General features: G+C 43.2%; 1 protein-coding gene across 3 annotated transcripts in view; it reads left to right on the forward strand.

Moving 5' to 3' along the window:
* Window positions 1–18,422, forward strand: part of FTO (FTO alpha-ketoglutarate dependent dioxygenase) — a 391,598-nt gene that overhangs the window by 298,105 nt on the left and 75,071 nt on the right. The window contains exon 9 of one of the 3 annotated variants that reach the window (XM_053906114.1): window positions 12,469–12,833. The exons of the other annotated variants lie outside the window; for them this stretch is intronic. Within the exon in view, the coding sequence (XP_053762089.1) occupies window positions 12,469–12,481 (13 nt within the window). The 3' untranslated portion in view covers window positions 12,482–12,833. Of the gene's footprint in view, window positions 1–12,468; window positions 12,834–18,422 lie in introns of those variants that run through there. 3 annotated transcript variants of the gene reach the window in all.

Below are 18,422 nucleotides of genomic sequence, written 5' to 3' on the forward strand. Positions count from 1 at the left end.
TGTCTGTTGTAAGAGTAATTACACTTTCAGTTCTTCTCTAAGGTCTGTGAAGTGTTTGAAGAAGGTTACCTGCATAGCAACTGGTTTGGGGGCAAAGTAAACATAGGGTTGGGTTGACTTTGCTCAGGAAGCAAGTGGGCTCACCTTGGTGCATTCTCCCTTGGGCGGCTCTCATGTGGAAAGCCGCCTACCATTTTACGCACAGCCCTGGCTGGGCCCTGGAGGAAGGAAGAAATACCATGAGATACACAGGCCCGGGCTTTCCAGTGGTGACCCCTTATGGAATGCTAGGAAAAAACTAAAGGGATTGTGGTGTCTTTTCCTGCCTTTTATCAAATCTGGAGGAAGGCTTTGAGACCGGCTTGGGACTGCCCACCCTGAAGAGTTGCTGGCCAACTACTGAAGCCAGCAGGCAGACATTGGTGAGAGAAGGCTCTTCCAAGAGCTGTTGGCTTGGTCCCCAGATAGGATCGTGAGGTCCTAGATGTGGATATATGGGAAGATAGGATCTAGCCAACATTGGTTACTATGCTTGAACAAAAATAAGGTCATTTATTGACATCAATTGCCATCTGTTTTCACCCACTTACATTCAATTAACCCTTAAGCCTACAGTAGAGAATTGAGCTTTATGTTGATTTTCTTGGTGTTGCATTTCCCTGGCCTTACATCTCCATGTAGAATTTTCTGTGGAGATACTGTCCTGGGAAATATGATAGAAATAGTTCAGATTTTTAAAAAGAGGACTCTCTGTCTTGTCTTCTCTCCCCCTTCCCCTGCCCCGTCCATCCTATGTTTGAGAGCCTTGCTATAAAAAAATTATCTGAAGTCATTTTACATTTTATATTCTGACATCTCTTTAGTGGGTGCCATGGTTAATGTTATAACTTCCTTAGAAAGAATATAATTTCTCAGAGAACATTAAGCAATATTACTCTGAAACAGAGAATGGCCTCTGTACCTTAATTCTTGATAGGATAAAATAAGGTCATCTTACATGACTCATATACTACCTTACATTTGTATAACACTTCACAGTTTTTAGAGACTCCCCTCCAGAGTTTTGTGTTGAAACACAAAAGACATTGTACCAAATCTGATTTTACTTTTGACTCCAAGTAATAGATCATTATTATTGTGTTGTAGCCTTTAAAATAATGATTAAGAAAAATAAATAAAAATAAAAATGATAATCAAGAAATAGGCTGAGAAAACGCGTAATGAGCTTTACTTAGCACATTCCATCTTTAGGGAAAACACTCTTAAAATGTTCACAAGTAAGGCAGAATTTCCCATGTTGGGTTATTCTGTGGATACAACCGTCTCCCGAATCAAACTTAAGTTGATGTTGCTCATTATTACTATGAGCTAAGGGACCCATGGAAGTAGGGTGTAACTATCAAGATTATGAAACAACCGTGTTAGACACCGTGTGCCATTTAATGAGTCTACAACCGTAACAAAAGAAGACAGATACAACACAGGATATGTCACACCTACAATGAGAAGGTCCCATCCCATAGGCCAGATGACCCCTCTTTTGGTTTTGATATTAGGTGCTGACTCTACCGTGATGAAGCTATGTAGTCTGATGACATGGAAATTCAGTGGAACACCATAGCATTATGGGGTATCTCCAGGCATCACCAGCTTCCTTGTCTTCACATCAAGGTCGATGTAAAAGGGAGGAGAACTTTCTTCCATCCCATTTTTCAATGGCCTTCTTAGGACCTGGCTTAGTATTTTATTTATCTACAAACCATGCATATAATTATTGCATTCGTTATATTATTAGCTATGTAATACAGCTGTGTCCTAAGTAGTATTACTTGTACTATCGCATTTAATCCTCATGAGAGTTCTTGGAGGAAGATATTATTATCCTTTCACAGGTAAGAAAACCGGAAGGGAATAGAAGGTGAGGCACGTGCTATGCTTACCTTGCTAGCTCCCATTCGTTCACTCATGATTCATGAAGCATTTATCAAGCAACTACCGTGTATTAGCATCGATGATACAAGGTAGGATCAAACCCAATCCTTGCCTTCAAAGAGCTTAAAGAACTGGGTTGGAGCACAATTTAGTTGTCATTTCAAAGGTAAAGGAGCTCAAATGGAGGAGTTTTCTGGCATCTGCCTTAGGACTGTGCGGCCAAGATAAATGTGATGGATAGATGTAAGCATCAGTGCGCGAGTGGGAGGAGACGTCCCAGAAAACATTTTTTCAGCTATGTCTGTGACTCTTGGGAACTCCTCATTCATTATGAAGTTCTTTGATGACACCAACCATTGCGCAGGAATCTCTTCCCAGAGCAATTTATAAATATCAAATAATTTTTATGATGGATAATTCCAGAAAGGGTTAAAGTTGGCTTCTCTGGGACACATAATGGGAAAGTAGCTAAACATGATTTCAAAGGGATTTTTTAGGAGAGAATTCCAATTACAGAGAAGTAATTTCCCTTTCCAGCTTACTAAGCTCTATTTCAGACCAATGCAGTTTCAAGATCCATATCCTTTCTTCCCTTATTTCAACAGATATTTTGAATATGAAAATCTTATGTCAAAACTTAGCTGAAGCCTTCATCAGGCTTTTGAAAGGCTAAGTAAGAATTCTGTTTCTAGGAATAAAAAGATGTGGATCAGAAAGATTCTTTGCTGGCTAGAGTCCCTTTTCGGATGGTAGTTCAAGCAGTCTTTAATCATATTTTTGTTGATTATTTATTAGTTTCCCTGGGAAATCAAAGACTCGGCAACGTAAAATGTGTTTTCCTGAAGATATTTTATGAATCAGAACCCGGAGTAAAGAAATAATGGAAAATACATTTCCTTTGCCGATATGGACTAATTGGGAATTAAAAGACCTTTCTCTCTAGTCAGTGCCCCACACGGAAATGCTAAGTGACCTAACTGGCCCAATTGTACCGACCGCAGTTTCTGCCCAGACAAAACTCTTATGCCCCAAGTAGATAAAGAGAGCGCTTTGTCAGTAAATCAAAAGTGTGGAACACTAGAACTAATTTAAGTAAAGGGATAGGCTCCAAGCCAGCTGTTTGGGTAAACCCACATGGAACCAAAGGGGGAAACTGATGTAACTTAATATGTGTGTATTCCAGCCATCAGCCTAGGGTGTGTGTAACGCAAGCTTGTGGTGTTTGCCGTCGTGAGAGGCACGAAGGCAGACTCCCGTCCTCAACTGCGTGGGGCTGCCAGCTTGCGGCAGCTTTGGTCGATACTGGGCTTGCTCTTGGGGAGCCAGACTTTGGCTGGTTTCCTGATGAAGGGTAGGGGAACTGCGTGAAATGTGTTTACTCATACACATCGTCCTGGTCAAGTGAAATCAAAAGGCATCTGAAAAAAACAATCGGCCAGAGCAAAACACAAAGAAAATACGAATGCGTTTTGTGCTGTTGAGGCCAGTATAATTTTGGGGGATATACAGGATCAACACACACGACAGACTGGAACACGATTGGGAATAATAAAGTATGGCTGTGTAGCAGAAACAGCAGACTATGGTGGTGAAGAGCGTTAAGAGCCAGATGGTCTGAGTTCGAAACCCACCCTGCTGCTTAGTAGGTACAAGAGCTGGGGCAAGTTAGTTAGTCCTTCTCCGCTTGGATCCTCGTCTGTAAAGTAGAGATGGTAAGAACACCCACCTCAAGGTCACCCGGGTGTCATTTGGGACATACGTAAGAACCACGTGACCTAGCGAATTAGGTCAGAAGGCCCTGAGGATTTTGCTTCTCTGTGTTTTGAAGCCCTTGGTAGAAATGTCTTCATGAAGTTGAACCAATATGCGAATATCTTTGACGCTATGAAAACATGCCGATTTCTTATAGTTCAGTCTACTAAAGAGGGGCTCGGTATGACAGCATGAATGGAGAAAGAGATTGTTCTGGTTTTCTGGAAAAAAAAAAAAGAATACCCATCTCATAGGATTGTTACGGATTCATAAAAGTAAAGGTGTTTAGAATGGTACGTGGCCCACAAGAAGCATTCTATAAGTTGGTGATTGTTATCATAGATCAGAAGTCAGAAGCTCAGGTGCCCAGGGGCGCCTGGGTGGCTCAGTCGGTTGAGCGTCCGACTTCGGCTCAGATCATGATCTCATGGTTCGTGAGTTCGAGCCCCACGTCGGGCTCTGTGCTGACAGCTCAGAGCCTGAAGCCTGCTTTGGATTCTGTGGCTCCTCCTCTCCTTGCCCCTCCCCCACTCATGCTCTGTCTCTCTCTGTCTCTCAAAAATAAATAAACATTAAAAAAAAATTTTTTTTTAATGTAGAAGCTCAGCTGCCCACAGTGCCCAGCATGGTGACCACTGGCCGCAAAGACCAGTGGTGTGCAGATGACGGCAGTCAGGACAGTGGCACCTGCTCCTTAGCTACAGCCGCCACTCTGCTCTGCACTCGATGTGGCCCTAGGGGGATGCTGGTCCAGTATCACCATATCTTCTGAAATATCAGAATTGGACATTCGGACAGCTGGACTTTGCTGAAAATCTCTGAGCTCTTAACTCTTGCTGATTTATTTTAAAACCTTCTCCAAGCCAAATAAAACCCTGTCTGCAGGCTATGGGCCACCAGCTAATGACATCTGTGGTCTAATAATGGAACGCTGACATGTAGCTTACAGAAGTCCTTGTGATGAATTTATTAGCACACTGTGAAACAGAGATTCATTTTGATTCTGGAAATATTCATTGAGTTCCTACTATGCGTCAGACCCTGTGCTGATGCCGAGAATACAGTAGCGACCAAGATAGACAGTCCAAGGGATGTGCACACTTTATAAGACTTTTGAAGAGAAAGCAACACCTGGTACCTAAAAGATACTCAGTGTTGGTTCCCAGCTCCTTCCATTACCTCTGCTAAGTCTAGACCCGATCCCGTGAGTATTTGAAAGCTGATTTAGGGTTTTGAAGAGTAACAGCATGGTGCAGAGTAAAACTAATAAATCTACCAACAATATTGCAGAAATATCCGACTGAAGTTCTGTTCCTCTTAGTTTCCTGCTTTTTCTCTGATTAGTCCCTCTCTTTTACGCAGAAGCACTTCATGACTTAGGGACATGAACTTGGGCTATGATATGTTGCCACCGTTTGCATATTGCTTCCTACATTTTTCTCAATTTGTCTTTGAGAGTGTGAACTTCCTTCACACTTGCAAAGGTGCTCAGTGGAACACTAATCCTGTGAGCTAATTCACCGTCATTTGAGAAACAGGGAATATTATGTATCCCCTCCCTTTCTTGGTGATTCACAAAGCCCGTTAGCAAAGCCCGTTGAAGGCTCTGCAGACAAAACTTCTTGCTAAACCTCGTCTAAATAAATGTTTCCCAGATGTATTTGACCAAGGTGCACCATCCCCCCACCCTTTTCCCCACTTAGTACACTTAAATATACTGATTTACTGTAGCTGTTTGGCCCATTTGGAGAAATACTGGATTCCCCAATTCTGCTTCCTACTAGGAACCATAGTGTCTTTAAAATTTCTTCCCTTCCTGAGTAGTCACAGCTAAAGATATCTCCCAAGAGCTCAGACTTTATTCTCAAGGAGTCTAGCAAATCGAGTGTGGCAGTGGCCATCTTGGTGGTGCCTGACCATTGAACTATAAATCTTGGAGGAAAGAGACTGTCATCCCTAGTTTTTCTGCTGCACTACGCACGGGGTCGTTCTGCAGTGAGTGTGGAGTAAATGCACATTAACTGGCCAGTGAATGCCCTCACCAGAAACATTCCAGGAGGTTCTAACAGTAGATGAATTTAGATAAAGCACAGTACTAGTCCTATGACTTTTGGGGTACTAGTCCTATAACTTTTCCGCAAGTTCAGAATGATTTCCCAATTTAAAAAACTTCTTTTTAATCTATCGAACCATGTTCCTAAAATGTGTGAATCATACCTCACCTTGAAAAACATTTTGGGGCGCCTGGGTGGCTCAGTCGGTTAAGTGTCCGACTTCGGCCCAGGTCATGATCTCGCGGTCCGTGGGTACGAGCCCCGCGTCGGGCTCTGTGCTGACAGCTCGGAGCCCGGAGCCTGCTTCGGATTCTTTGTCTCCCTCTCTCTCTGCCCCTCCCCTGCTCACGCTCTGTCTCTCTCTCTCTCTCAAAGATAAATAAACATTAAAAAAAACTTTTTTAAAATATATTGCAAGGCTTGGCAAGCCTGAGAGATGAGAGCAAGAAGGAAAAAATGGAGGATGCTCGTAGATAGGTCAGGAAAAGGGAATGAAGAATTAAGTGAACGACGCAATCAGCAGGTTTGGGTTTTCCCAAAGACCAGTGGCTGATATTGGGTCTCTGATGGTGTCTCCTACGAGCCCAGTTCCCACGCTGCATTCCAGATTGGGTCTGCCCAGGCCTCCCACCGAGTCTTGCGGCCATGGCATTTGCTGGCACATTCTGCCGTCCCGACGGCTGACTCCCCTACGACCACCCTGTCCCACCCGCCTCCTGTGTAGGTGGCACGTCGGGCCCCTTCGCTTTGGACCCAGGCCTGGGATCTCCTCCGCCATCATGTAGTTTTCCTGCAGGCCTCACCCCACCCAGCCACGCTGCTCAGCGCGGCACGGCAAGACTCAGCCTGACTCTTCCTCGGAGAAAGAGGAATTAGCTTCGGCGTTGGGGGTTCAGCTGTAAAGTGACGTTTCCCACACTCATAGACTTGCATACCGATGAGGAATTCAAGTTTATTTTAGACTGTTGCTATGAGCAGGCCCCAAATGACAAGGGAGCACGGAGCTCATTAACCATCCTCGTAAGCCTCGGGAGCTCTCACGTGTCTTCTTGGTTGTGGGCACAGTGCTAATTCTTTGGCTTTAATACAATTCCTTTCCAACCAGCCCCTCACATTTGTAAATCTTCAGTAAAACGTATGTGGGAAATCAATAGGACACGCTCCAACCCCGTTTTCAATAGTCAGAGGAAGACCATCCTGGCCTTTAACATCGGTCCCGTTGACGCTAATGTTGCTACAGCCAGTCCCTGTGCCCTCAGCCCCACCCCCCGAGTTTTATGAAGGTGAGCAATTTAGGACAGTGAGAGTCACGGGATTTTGAATAACTTAGTTCCTAGGTGTGTTTGGAATGGAAACAAAGATAACCCTGTTCAACAGTGAATTTGTGCCTCTGGGTGAACGGCCAGGTGTTCTCCCAACTGAACTGTGAGACTAATTTCTTCCTGGCCTCTGGAAACCAGCTGAAGCAGTGGGCCAGCTGGTATATCTTCAATCTTGCATACCAACATCTTTCTCTGATTCACAGATTTCCTTTATCCCCAGCACTTCCTCTGGTATGTGCATCCCCGACAGTAAGCGATATCTCTTATTGGATTTGGGCATTTTTAAATCGTTGAGCCTTTGGGTGGGGAGGGTAGAGGAAGGAGGGTAGATGGTTACATTCGAATATTTCCAGTGGGAACCGTGCTTTAATCTCATCCACCTCTGATTCTTTTTTTTTTTTTTTTTAATTTGTTAAATGTTTATTTTTGAAAAAGAGAGAGAGACAGAGAGACAGAGTGCGAGCAGGGGAGGGGCAGAGAGAGAGGGAGACACAGAATCCAAAGCAGGCTCCAGACTCTGAGCTGTCAGCACAGAGCCCGATGCGGGGCTCAAACTCACAGACCACGAGATCATAACCTGAGCCAAAGTTGGACGCTTAACTGACTGGGCCACCCAGGTGCTCCTCACCCACCTCTGACTCCTGTGCATCAGATGGTCTCCACATTCATGAGAAGAGGACGCTAAAGTCATTGAGGGTGGCATTATGAGCATTACCTTTTTTTTTTTTTTATGTTTACTTATTTTTGAGAGAGAGAGCTCAAGCAAGGGAGGGGCACAAAGAGAGGGAGACACTGAATCCAAAGCAGGCTCCATCCAGGCTCCCAGCCGTCAGCACAGAGCCCAACATGGGGCTCGAACCCACAAATGCAAGATCATGACCTGAGCCGAAGTCAAACATTTAACCGACTGAGCCACCCAGGCGCCCCTGAGCATTACTCTTTTTCACATTGAAATGATCTCAGAGGAAACAAAGTTGATGTGTATCCCGTTGTTCCAACACCCGCCATGACTAGAGTATACAACAAGAAGCTCTGGAGATTTTTATCTAGAGGAGAAATTTCCTGGGGAAACGGAGAACTTTCGTTTGCAAAGCACAGCTTTTTCCGTATTAATCGACACACACTTTTCCGCGATCTGAGATTTGGAGAAGCCCAGAGATTCGCCTGGTGAGGCACAGGGTAGAACTTGACCCTTGGAAGCGGCAACCTATACCTGATGGTCTGGCAGTTCTCAGGATATATCAGATCATACCCATAATCTATTTCCCCAAATAGCCGTGACGTGCAAGATTCTCCACGCACTAAAAAGGGTATTTGAAGGTCACAAGTAAGTTCAGGGGACCTTTGATGACTTGAACGTGCCCACTTTCGGCAGCCTGTGCATGCTGGCGCCTTCTGGTATAATCTGGACCTACCTTACCCAGGCGTATTTAAAGGGAAACGAATGTTTCTTCCCTAGTATTACAGTTTTCAGGAGGCTGTGGCGCCTCGGTTGAAACTCTCCCTGTCTGTTTTTGAGATGAAACTTCCGGGAGCGCCACCACCCCTCCAAGGTGAACTTGACCATGATGCAAACCATGAACCCCCTTTGGTCTGGTGTGTGTGCGTATGTTGGTGGACCGGACCAAGCCGTCACAGCGAGGGCTCAGCTGGCAAATGCCGTTCTCAGCCATTCACACAAACCTAGCCTATGCCTGAAGGGTGTGCATTAAAACACACGTGGCTTTTCAGGCACACTTTTAAACACACTGGATACTTCAATTGCAGATGCCCTTGAACTGGATGCTAGTAGATCTTTACATATTGCAAAAACAATAATGTAGTAATTAAGTAATAATCTGGCAAAGTACGGTAACAGCTTTCACCCCTAAGAACGTATGTCACCTATACCGTTGACACACGGAGTTGTCTGTTGCAAGATTTCTCCGCACTTGGTAACAATTGTAACAGTTGAAGTTACAACATGTTGCCTGAAAAAGCAACATAGGTGCATTTTCAAAGGGGAATTTCTCATGGTTCATAACTAATAATAAAATAATAAAGCTATGCCCATGACAAAAATGCCCGCAGGAGATAGCACAGGACATGAACGGGGAACCCGGACTAGCTTTTTAAAGAAGATATAAAATTCTAAGACTTCGGAAAAATTCAGCTTAAGAAATAGCGTGAATAACAACTATTAATATTTGTTGCGTGTTACCCTATGTCGAGCTGTGTGCCGCGTGCTTGGTGTCGATTTTTAAATTTCATCCTCACGAGTCTCTCCGAAGCAGGTGTTTTATTTTCCCTATTTGTTAGACAAGAAAGCTGTGGCTCCAGAAAGCGTCTTGCAAGGTCATTCAGTCTCCAGCAAGTGGGGAACACTGGATTCCAGCTCACGCGGTCAGCCTTCAAGCCGTTGTTCGTGGCCATGTCCCTTGCCTCGTACATCATTTCTTCCCACGGCAGAGGTCACAGCAGGCCAAACCCAGCCTTAGGTGACAGTGGTCACTGCGGAGCGGTTACTCAGGATTATTTCACGTACCTTCGGGTAGTCTTTCATGTTATCCCCAAACCAGCTCCACGATGTAGGTGGCGGTGATCATCCCCATTTCACGGATGAGGACAACGGACATTCAGGTGGAGCAGTGTGTCCCAAATGCTGGCAGGGCTAACGTCCCACTCCGGGCAGTCTGGTCCTGGAAGCTACTCTCTCAACCTTTAGGCTAAGAAGTGCGGCTGGCCGCCGCCATTTTAAAACCAGGATGTTTCACACTATGAATAAAGATGTCTGACTCCTCTTAGAAGACAAAACAAGGTGGGACGATCGGACAGTACTGGTTCCCTTCCACCTGGCAAGGGTCGCTTGGCCGCCGTGGGTAGCTGCTCGCGGTAGACGGCTGTCTCCCTCCACTACCCCTCCCTTTCACTGCTTTCCTTCCTGCGTCCTCACTTTGGGGGGCATTTAATTTGCAGTTTGGGCGTGGGGTCTCCCTGGTACCGGAGCTGCTTCCGCAGGGGTCTTTCTGTTGTATGTGTCGGTGCGAACGGCATTCCCCACAAAATAATGACAAACTCCTCCTCGAGGGTCTTCCTCGGTCCCCTTGCCCCTGCATCTCAAGTGTTGCCACTCAACCAGGCAGGGAGCATGGGAGGCTTACAACCTTTTCTCTCTCTGCCTGGTTGGTAGCAGTTGGCCGGTGTTTGGTCGGCCATGACCAAGGTGGCAGCAGCCTCTGCAGGCTTTGGCACACAGCTTGGTAGGCTGTTGTGTGACCCAGAGACCCCCAATCTCTGTACGCGTTAGAGCAAAATACAACTATAACACCCGGAAGTGAAGAGAAATATTTTGGCAGGTCCATGCCTCCTCAGCAAACTAGAGCATTCTGTCTTGAGGGAGGATTTTCTAAGAGCTCAGTCTTGATTATTTGTTCCACGTTGGGCCAAACCAGTGTATTATTGGTAAGATAATGAGTGGCATTCACCCAGGGGTAATCCTTGCAGGGATTTTGATGATGCAGTAAATCATGAGAGTAAAGCCCGAGTGGTTTATGCCATTAAAACCTTGGGATAGAATTAGACTTGTAATCACCACTTGCCCATGTTTTGTCATTTATGATAATTATAGTAGTAATAATCCGTGTGTTGTTGAGAAGTAGCAGTCAGAAGCATCCATCAATTTTTTATCGACACCAAATCAAGTTGATACTTCATCTTTGCTGCAAAAATGTAGATTGCACCAATTAGTCTAAAGAAATTGGGCAGTCATTAGCAATGAAGTAAGCAGTTAATCTACAGAATATTTCTGGTTCCTCTGATGCCAACAATCCCTCTTAATTATGTGGAATATTGCGAGCGTCTCTGGGACTCTGTCGATGGTGCCATTGTTGGCTTAGGTTAGAGGGAGCATCCGCATCCCTGCTTTTATTTAAAAGAATGCACTGTTACCTCCCAGCCCCCTCTTGTACCCTTCTGAGCTTCCAGGCAAATTTATTCTGAAGCAGAACACTCAAATCAAAGCAGTTGGCGTTTTCTTTTTCTTATTGAGAAATAGGGATTTTCCCCAGTGGGCTGCTTTCAGGGATGGTGTGTTAGCTCCCCATCCCATACTTGTTACCTCTTCTTGTTCACCTTACCCAAATCATGGAATAATCATCTTGAAAAGAAAGGAAGGAAGGCAGGAAGGGAGAAAGGGAGGGAAGGAGAGAGGGACACACACAGAGAGAAGAAAGACCGAAAGAAAGAGGCAGAATTTGAAAGAAAATCCAACCAGTTGTGAAGAAATCCTGGTGCTAATGAGCTTTCTACGTCTGCCTCAAGTCTTTTCCCCAGGCTATCCTGATCTCCCTCTCTAGACATTTTCAATCGGCATTGCCCATAAATTGTACTAAGCAGCTGAATAATGTAGTGTGGAAATTTCAAATATATATATATATTTTTTTTCTATTTAGGAAGTTTGGAAAAGCAAGACTAGGAAAGAAAGAACTCACCCCTAACCCCCCACCATGACACCAACCTCCATAACTATCTTTTGGTAGATTTTATTGCGATCTCTTAAATGTACTCCTATGTTGAGTTTTGTTGTTGTTGGTCTTTTGGTGTTATTACTAAGTTGACCCTTGAACCATGCAGGGTCAGGAACGCTGATCTTCTGCACAAAAATCCCCATATAACTTCTGACTCCCCCCAAAACTTAACTGATAGCCTCCTGTTGAAGGGAAGTATTACCAGTAACATAAATAGTCGATTAACACATATTTTGTATGTTACATTTATTATATACTGTATTCTTACAATAAGGTAAGCTCTAGAAAAGAAAATACTAAGAAATCATACAGAACAGACTTAACAGTATAGTACTGCATTTACCAAAAAATGAACCGTGTATAAGTGGACCCGTGCAGTTCAAACCCGTTTCTGTCCAAGAGTCAACTGTATTCTCTTTTTCAGTTGTCATAATAATTTTTTCACTTTGCTAACAATTTCAGTAACCATTTTCCATGTATGAATAGTACTCCATCAAATATGGAGTGTATATTTATCCAGGTTTTAGATTATTTCCCTGAGATAAATTGCCCAAAGTGAAATACTGGATCAAAACTGATAAGCTTCTTTAAAACTCCCAATAGAAATGGACAAACTGCAACCCAAACGGATTGTACCAATTTCAAAAAGCCCACCAGTAATTTTATACACGTACCAGTTTCATTTTAGTGAATGAGATTTGAATTCAGATGTGTTGGCATGCTTGTAGCTAAACTGAAAATATAAATCGTACCCCTCCGTATATGGTGCTCTGACTCAGATTGGCTTTAACAGGGGCAATTATTATCTCATGTTACAGGAAGTTCAGAAGTAGGACAGCTGTAGGTGTGATACGATCAGAGGCCCAATGATGTCACTGATGACATAGATTCCTCTCTTTTAAGCTCACCATCGTAACCTTTACCCTCGTGCCGGCTTCCTTCATGTTTCAAATGGCTGCAGCTGCCCCAAGCATCACATCCAGATGTAGAAGCAACCAAGATGGAAAGAGATCAACTCTTTCAGTGCCTCCTTCTCAAGAGTGAGGAAATCTTCCTAGAAACTCTCAGTTGACCTTCTTTCCGGTCTCATTGCCCAGATCTGGGTCAGTCGTTCGCTGCTGAACTGAAGATTGCCAAGGGAAATGGAAACAGCATTACTGGCTTTATTAACCAAGATTTTCTCTTGAGCTGGCGGTGGCGTCCATTTTCTCGGAGTGTTGAATGCGTGAATAAAACAGGGGTTCTGTTAGCAACGAAGAAGAAGGGAATGATTGTTGGGGAGAGAACCAGTAGTGTCTCCCTGATTTTTTTTTTTTTTTCCTCATTCTCTGGCACACTCTTAGAACCAGTTAAAATTCTGTAGTTCACGCGTTTAACAGATATGCGCAAAATATACGTTAAGTCCTGGGCTTTGGCCTCCGTGTAAGGTCCTCATGTACTGTGATCATGCTTCGTGTTTCCTTCACGTTTTCCTAAAAACCTGCCTTGGTACAGCTCCCCAAATTTGGAAATCGGGACCTCCTCTATTTTTATAAACTTTTGGCATAATATAGGTCTCCTAGGGAGAGACTTAGCACTGGCTTTTCGGTTAGAGAATTCCTGTTTGGTAGAGATTTAACATCCACTACTGACACTGTGAGGGCTTCTGCTGAGACCCAGGGTTTACAGCCTGATGAAACAAGCCTCGGTTGCAGTCTGAATTACTCAGGCTCAGGAAGTCTTATTCCACCGCACAGCCCGGCATTTGGAACGTTCCACTGCTCATTAGCCCCTCCAGCAAAAGACCAGGAGAAAGGAGGGTGGGGACCGAGGAATTCCTTTCAATCAAATACTCTTGTTTCATGTAGTTGGAGAAATGGCTGAAATTGCCGCCTCAAAGAGTCTTTTTGAAAATAATCTAGTTTATCTCTCCACTCATTTTGCCACTAACTGTACAAATTATTAGTGTTACGTTTTATTTAAAAAAAAAAAAAAAAAGGCAGCAAGGTAAGAAAACACGTCCCTGGGTTGAAGAAACCAGCCTGGTTACTCCATGGCTCACAAATTCAGTACTATTTTGCATTTCTTACACCCAGTTGAGTCATAGGGTACAGACACCATCTTTTTATTAATGCCTGACTTGCAGGTAACTTTTGGCACCAGAGATATCGAGGTGATCTTGGATCAGACCTGCCCGTTCCTGGGGCACCTGGGTGGCTCAGTCGGTTGAGTGTCCGACTTTGGCTCGGGTCATGATCTCGCGGTTTGTGGGTTCAAGCCCCGCGTCGGGCTCTGTGCTGACGGCTCAGAGCCTGGAGCCTGCTTTGGATTCTGTGTCTCCCTCTCTCTCTGCCCCTCCCCTGCTCACGCTCTGTCTCTCTCTGTCTCAAAAAGAAATAAAACATTAAAAAAAATTAAAAAAAAAACAAACCCTGCCCGTTCCTTCAGCCAAGTAGATGAAAGCCCCAAAAAACACCCATTTCCTACCTCACCATGATGGATGATGGAGTCATGGCTTCTGTTGTTATTCTGGGTGGAGACAAACACAAAAAGCAAAAAAAACCCCACCTACTGTACTTGTATACTTTTTGTTTTACAGTTTGTAAGAATTTTTACAACGTAATTACATGTTCTAATTATGAGATTACATACATTTCTACCACTTACATAATCAAGTGTAATTATACCGACTACTTGAACAGACAGTGATAAAAATTACTCGAAGCAAAAATTACACACAAAAAAATGCCGTTTCACAAAAGCTTTTGGAGCATATACTCCACAGCCTCCCAGAAGGTGGGTCGTGGTGAATACAATAAAAAGCCTTCAGTAGCTTAGTTGTCCTCGGTAGGGCACGACGGATGACTCGTATCATTTTGGAAGCCTCGTCTTTTTAAAACTGTTTTTCAGACATAGCACCCGTGATACATATCACCGCTACCCGTGCAGAAGCTGATTGAATTCCGGGTTTGTCTCCTTCTTCCCCTTACCTCCTGTGATTCCTTCCCTCTCTCCCTTCCATTCTCTTTCCTCCTCCCTACCGCCTGTCTTTTATCTAGGGGCCTGGAGAAGGATTTGAAACAGTAGGCTAATGGGGACAAATGAACTTGGATTCCTGGGACGTTATTTCCCACTCGAGTAATCCTTGGATCAAAATGTTCGAAAGCAACTGGCTTATAAGAGTTAACGTTATGCTGAAAATTTTCTACCTTACTCCTCTGACTGTGGACGAGATCGGAAGTCAAGATCCATTGGGTTTCATGGCCCTTAGGAGCATCTGTAGCTTGGCGTCGTTGTGGAAGAGAAGCAAAGTAGAGAGAGGAAAGTAAACACAGACCACAGTGTAAGCAAAATGAGGAACCTTTAAAATGAAGTATGATGTTACAGACAGTTCCCTAGAAACAGCATGCTATTTCTTATAATTGTTTCTTTCATCACTGAAAACAAAGTGTATTGAAAGGGTCATTTTTCTGCGAGTCAAGTCCTTTCCCTCCGGTGTTTTTTTCAAGACATTTGTTTTAAGCAAAATGTTCTAAAATACAATTTTAAAACTTATCTATTTGCGACTACCGTTAACACCGCTAGGGTGTCTCCAGAACCTTTCCGTCACTTCCCATGTTAAGTCATCTCTTGATTAAAAAAGAAAATAAAATCCCTAATCACCTGTCCCGAGTTTACAATTCAAAGCAGTTGTTTTTGGACTAGCCAGTCATGTTCTCCTAAGGACAACATCTCTTAGGTGTGCCGTTCATCGTCCATATGGAGCAAATTAGAGAGAGAAGGAGGGGAGCTGCCACTGTTTCTGATTGGTTACGGTAGTATTAAAAAAAAAAAATTGACTCACCCTGCTCTGGAGAAGAAAGATGGATAAAATGCTCTTTGAACACACTAGTCTTTTTTTTTTTTTTTCTTCTAAATGTCGGTACAGAAGGGTTGCATTTATATTTGGCTTTCCAGACCTGTCTCTTGACCTTCTAATTACTTTATTTGAAACAGCACTGAGGGTATAATAAACCTGGAGGTTGCCTCTCCTTTGCTTTATCATAAATTAAAGCTGCCGGTTTGTCGAGGTGAAAGTGGAGGCAGAATGTTCATTACCGCTCAAGTGATGGCTTGTCAATAGCAGTGCTTTTTAGTTTGTTCTAGTCAGCACTTGCTGTGCATTTTGTTGGACCACTGGGAAATAAATACAACAAGATTATACGTTTGGAATACCACAAGAGTTCACAGAAAAAAAAACACACAAATGATAAATTATACACTGGGTAGAAAGTGACATGCTATCTTGTGCTATTAACAACCAAAGATAATTGCAACGAATTGTAATTGCAGTTTGCAACTTACAGTACAGTGTGTCCAACATCAATCTTAATAGTGAACAAAGCAATTTATATTAAAACTTAATTCACTTGGTAACTTTCTGCTGTATACACGGGAGCTAACAGATGTAGCTTTTCAGAAAGTTCAAAGGCATTTGAAACGTGGCAAGAAATGCTAATGCAGTAAGCCTTGGAGAAATATTGCATTACTACTTGTAATGAAAACAAATGTATGTCATTATCTCCTACTTTGTGTTTATTTAATAAAATATGCAGTTTGCATGTTGGTGAATTCAGTGTTTCTGAATGGATATGGAACGATGTTCTATTTGGAATCAGAGGCCATACAGGACTAGCAATTATGCATCCAGTATAAATAGTCTGCTTTACGATTTTAGTAACATGCCCCTTAATGCTTCACCGGGTTTTGTATGAGGTGTAACAGCAAACTGGAGTAACTTTATTCATGACTTTCCTTAGATTGGATGTCTTTGAAGCAAGAAAGGGAGATCTCCTGGAATTACTTAAGAGAACAAGCATATTTGTTTTGTGAGCTTGACTGATGGCCAGTAGAGCAGTTGAGTGAAATCTCTAAACTGATTAGGGCTTTAGTTCAAATAATCTTCTACCTTTTTCATTAATTTATTCCTTAATGCTATTTTGCTGCTCTTCTACCAAGGATAATAATCTCACACTCGCTGACCTCCATGAGTGGATGACCTAGAGCCCATAACTAATCTTATTTATCTCCTGACCAGCCGAACTTCATTTACCTTGACTGGATAAAGAGCCTTGCAAGTTCCTAAGCTTCCCCTCCTTCGTAGCTTTCTAGTTAATCTACAGTAAAGGGAAAGATGATAGGCTTTCCCAGTCAAGATCCAGAAGCATCCGGGGACAGTGGAAACTTCTGGCCATTTCTCTTTCTTTCTTGAGCCCTACTCTCCTAACGCAACGACTTTCATTTTGAAAGTCAATTTCCAGCCATGGGCCATATGCACACGTTGTCGAATTTAGTTTTAATTGTTGAGTACACGTACATAGAATTTTATATTCCGCTTTCTTTTGTTTAATACCAAAGTGTTGCCCGTGTTTCATAATTTAATAATTGTGCATTTTAGTGACAGTAATTCATTAAGTTTCTATACTGTGTTTTTCCTAAGCATTCCCCATTATTAAAATTGTTGGGTTACTTCCACTCGGTTTCACTATTACAGATACTGCTGCAATAAAAATTTCTTTTGCTGTTTTTTTTTTTCATTTAGATTATTTCTCTGGAAAATATTATTAAAAGTGTAATTATTAAGCAAGCGATGTAAACATTTGTGTGGCTTTTTGCCTTATTACATTACTGAAGTAGGTTCCCGGACTACTTTATAGTAGTTTATATTGCCTCCGGCAGTGTTGGAGGACTACATAATTTTGTCACGGCCAACACTGAGATTTAGCCTGGTTCTTTCATTTATAAACGAAAGGATGTTGAGCAAGTTACTTAACCCCTCTGCCTCGTCTGAACCCTCGTTATTCCCCATCTGAATGAAGGTGATAATAATGGAGCTAAACTCACGGATCGTTAAGAGTATTACAGTGCTGTGCATATGTAAAATTTTGGGGACGGTGTCTGCCGCATAGGAGCGCTCAGGAAACATCGGCTGTTATTATTCTTACTAAAATCTAATTTTTCTCCTTATTGAGTATCACCTTCTATGTAGGCTGCAGTCTTTAAAGGAAATGCTGTAGTAGCCCATTGAAGCTTAGTGGTCAGTAGACTCCATAAGCAACCTCCGTCTGTATTGAGTGAGCACTTTAGCGTTGCTTAGGCAATGAGCCACGAGGAAGAACTCTGCAGGAGTGAACATGCTGTCTGTAAAGGAGAGGCTTCTGGAAGCTCCTTCTCGTAATTTGTAATAACGAATAATAAATGGCTCTGATTCCAGAACAATCTAAACGGGCCTTGAAGCCCCAGGGTTCTGGGGTGCCGATCCTGTGATTCTTGCATTCCGTGAGAACCCAAGCCCCCCCCCCCCCCCCCCCACTTTAAGGAACTGGCCTCTGCATTAAATAATGGCACTTATTTGTTGGTTTTTTAAGTAAGACAAAGAACTGGTCTCCTGGATTCCTTAATTCTGGAAAATTGACTTCAAATTTATAAATTTTCAAAGAAAAACTGTAACTAATTTTATTATTCCACGAGATGATGTTGATGAAATGCATCTGCTACATCTCACTGAGATGAGAACGGCACCTTCCGAAGCAGAGAGTCAGAGCAGCGAGCCCTGGGTGACCCCCGAGCCCCTGGTCAGGCAGCATTCGCTGCCCACAGTAGAGGCTGGAGATTATTCGTTTCTCCAGACCTTCTTTTAAACCAAAAGAATGTGGATGCCTCATGTTCCCTTCTGATGAGAACTTCTGTGTTAGAATTCTGTGGTTGCGAGCAACAGAAAGAAATGCTGGCTAATTTAAGGAGAACAAAAAAAAAAGCAAGAGGGTGGGAGGTTCTCTTTTGAGAAGGATACAGGGTTATTTACAGTACCACGAAGAGTGCTCAGCAGGACAGCCGGC

The sequence above is a fragment of the Panthera pardus genome, unplaced genomic scaffold (assembly GCF_024362965.1).
Source record: "Panthera pardus isolate Hobbes unplaced genomic scaffold, ASM2436296v1 HiC_scaffold_18, whole genome shotgun sequence".
NCBI classification, from domain to species: Eukaryota; Metazoa; Chordata; class Mammalia; order Carnivora; family Felidae; genus Panthera; species Panthera pardus.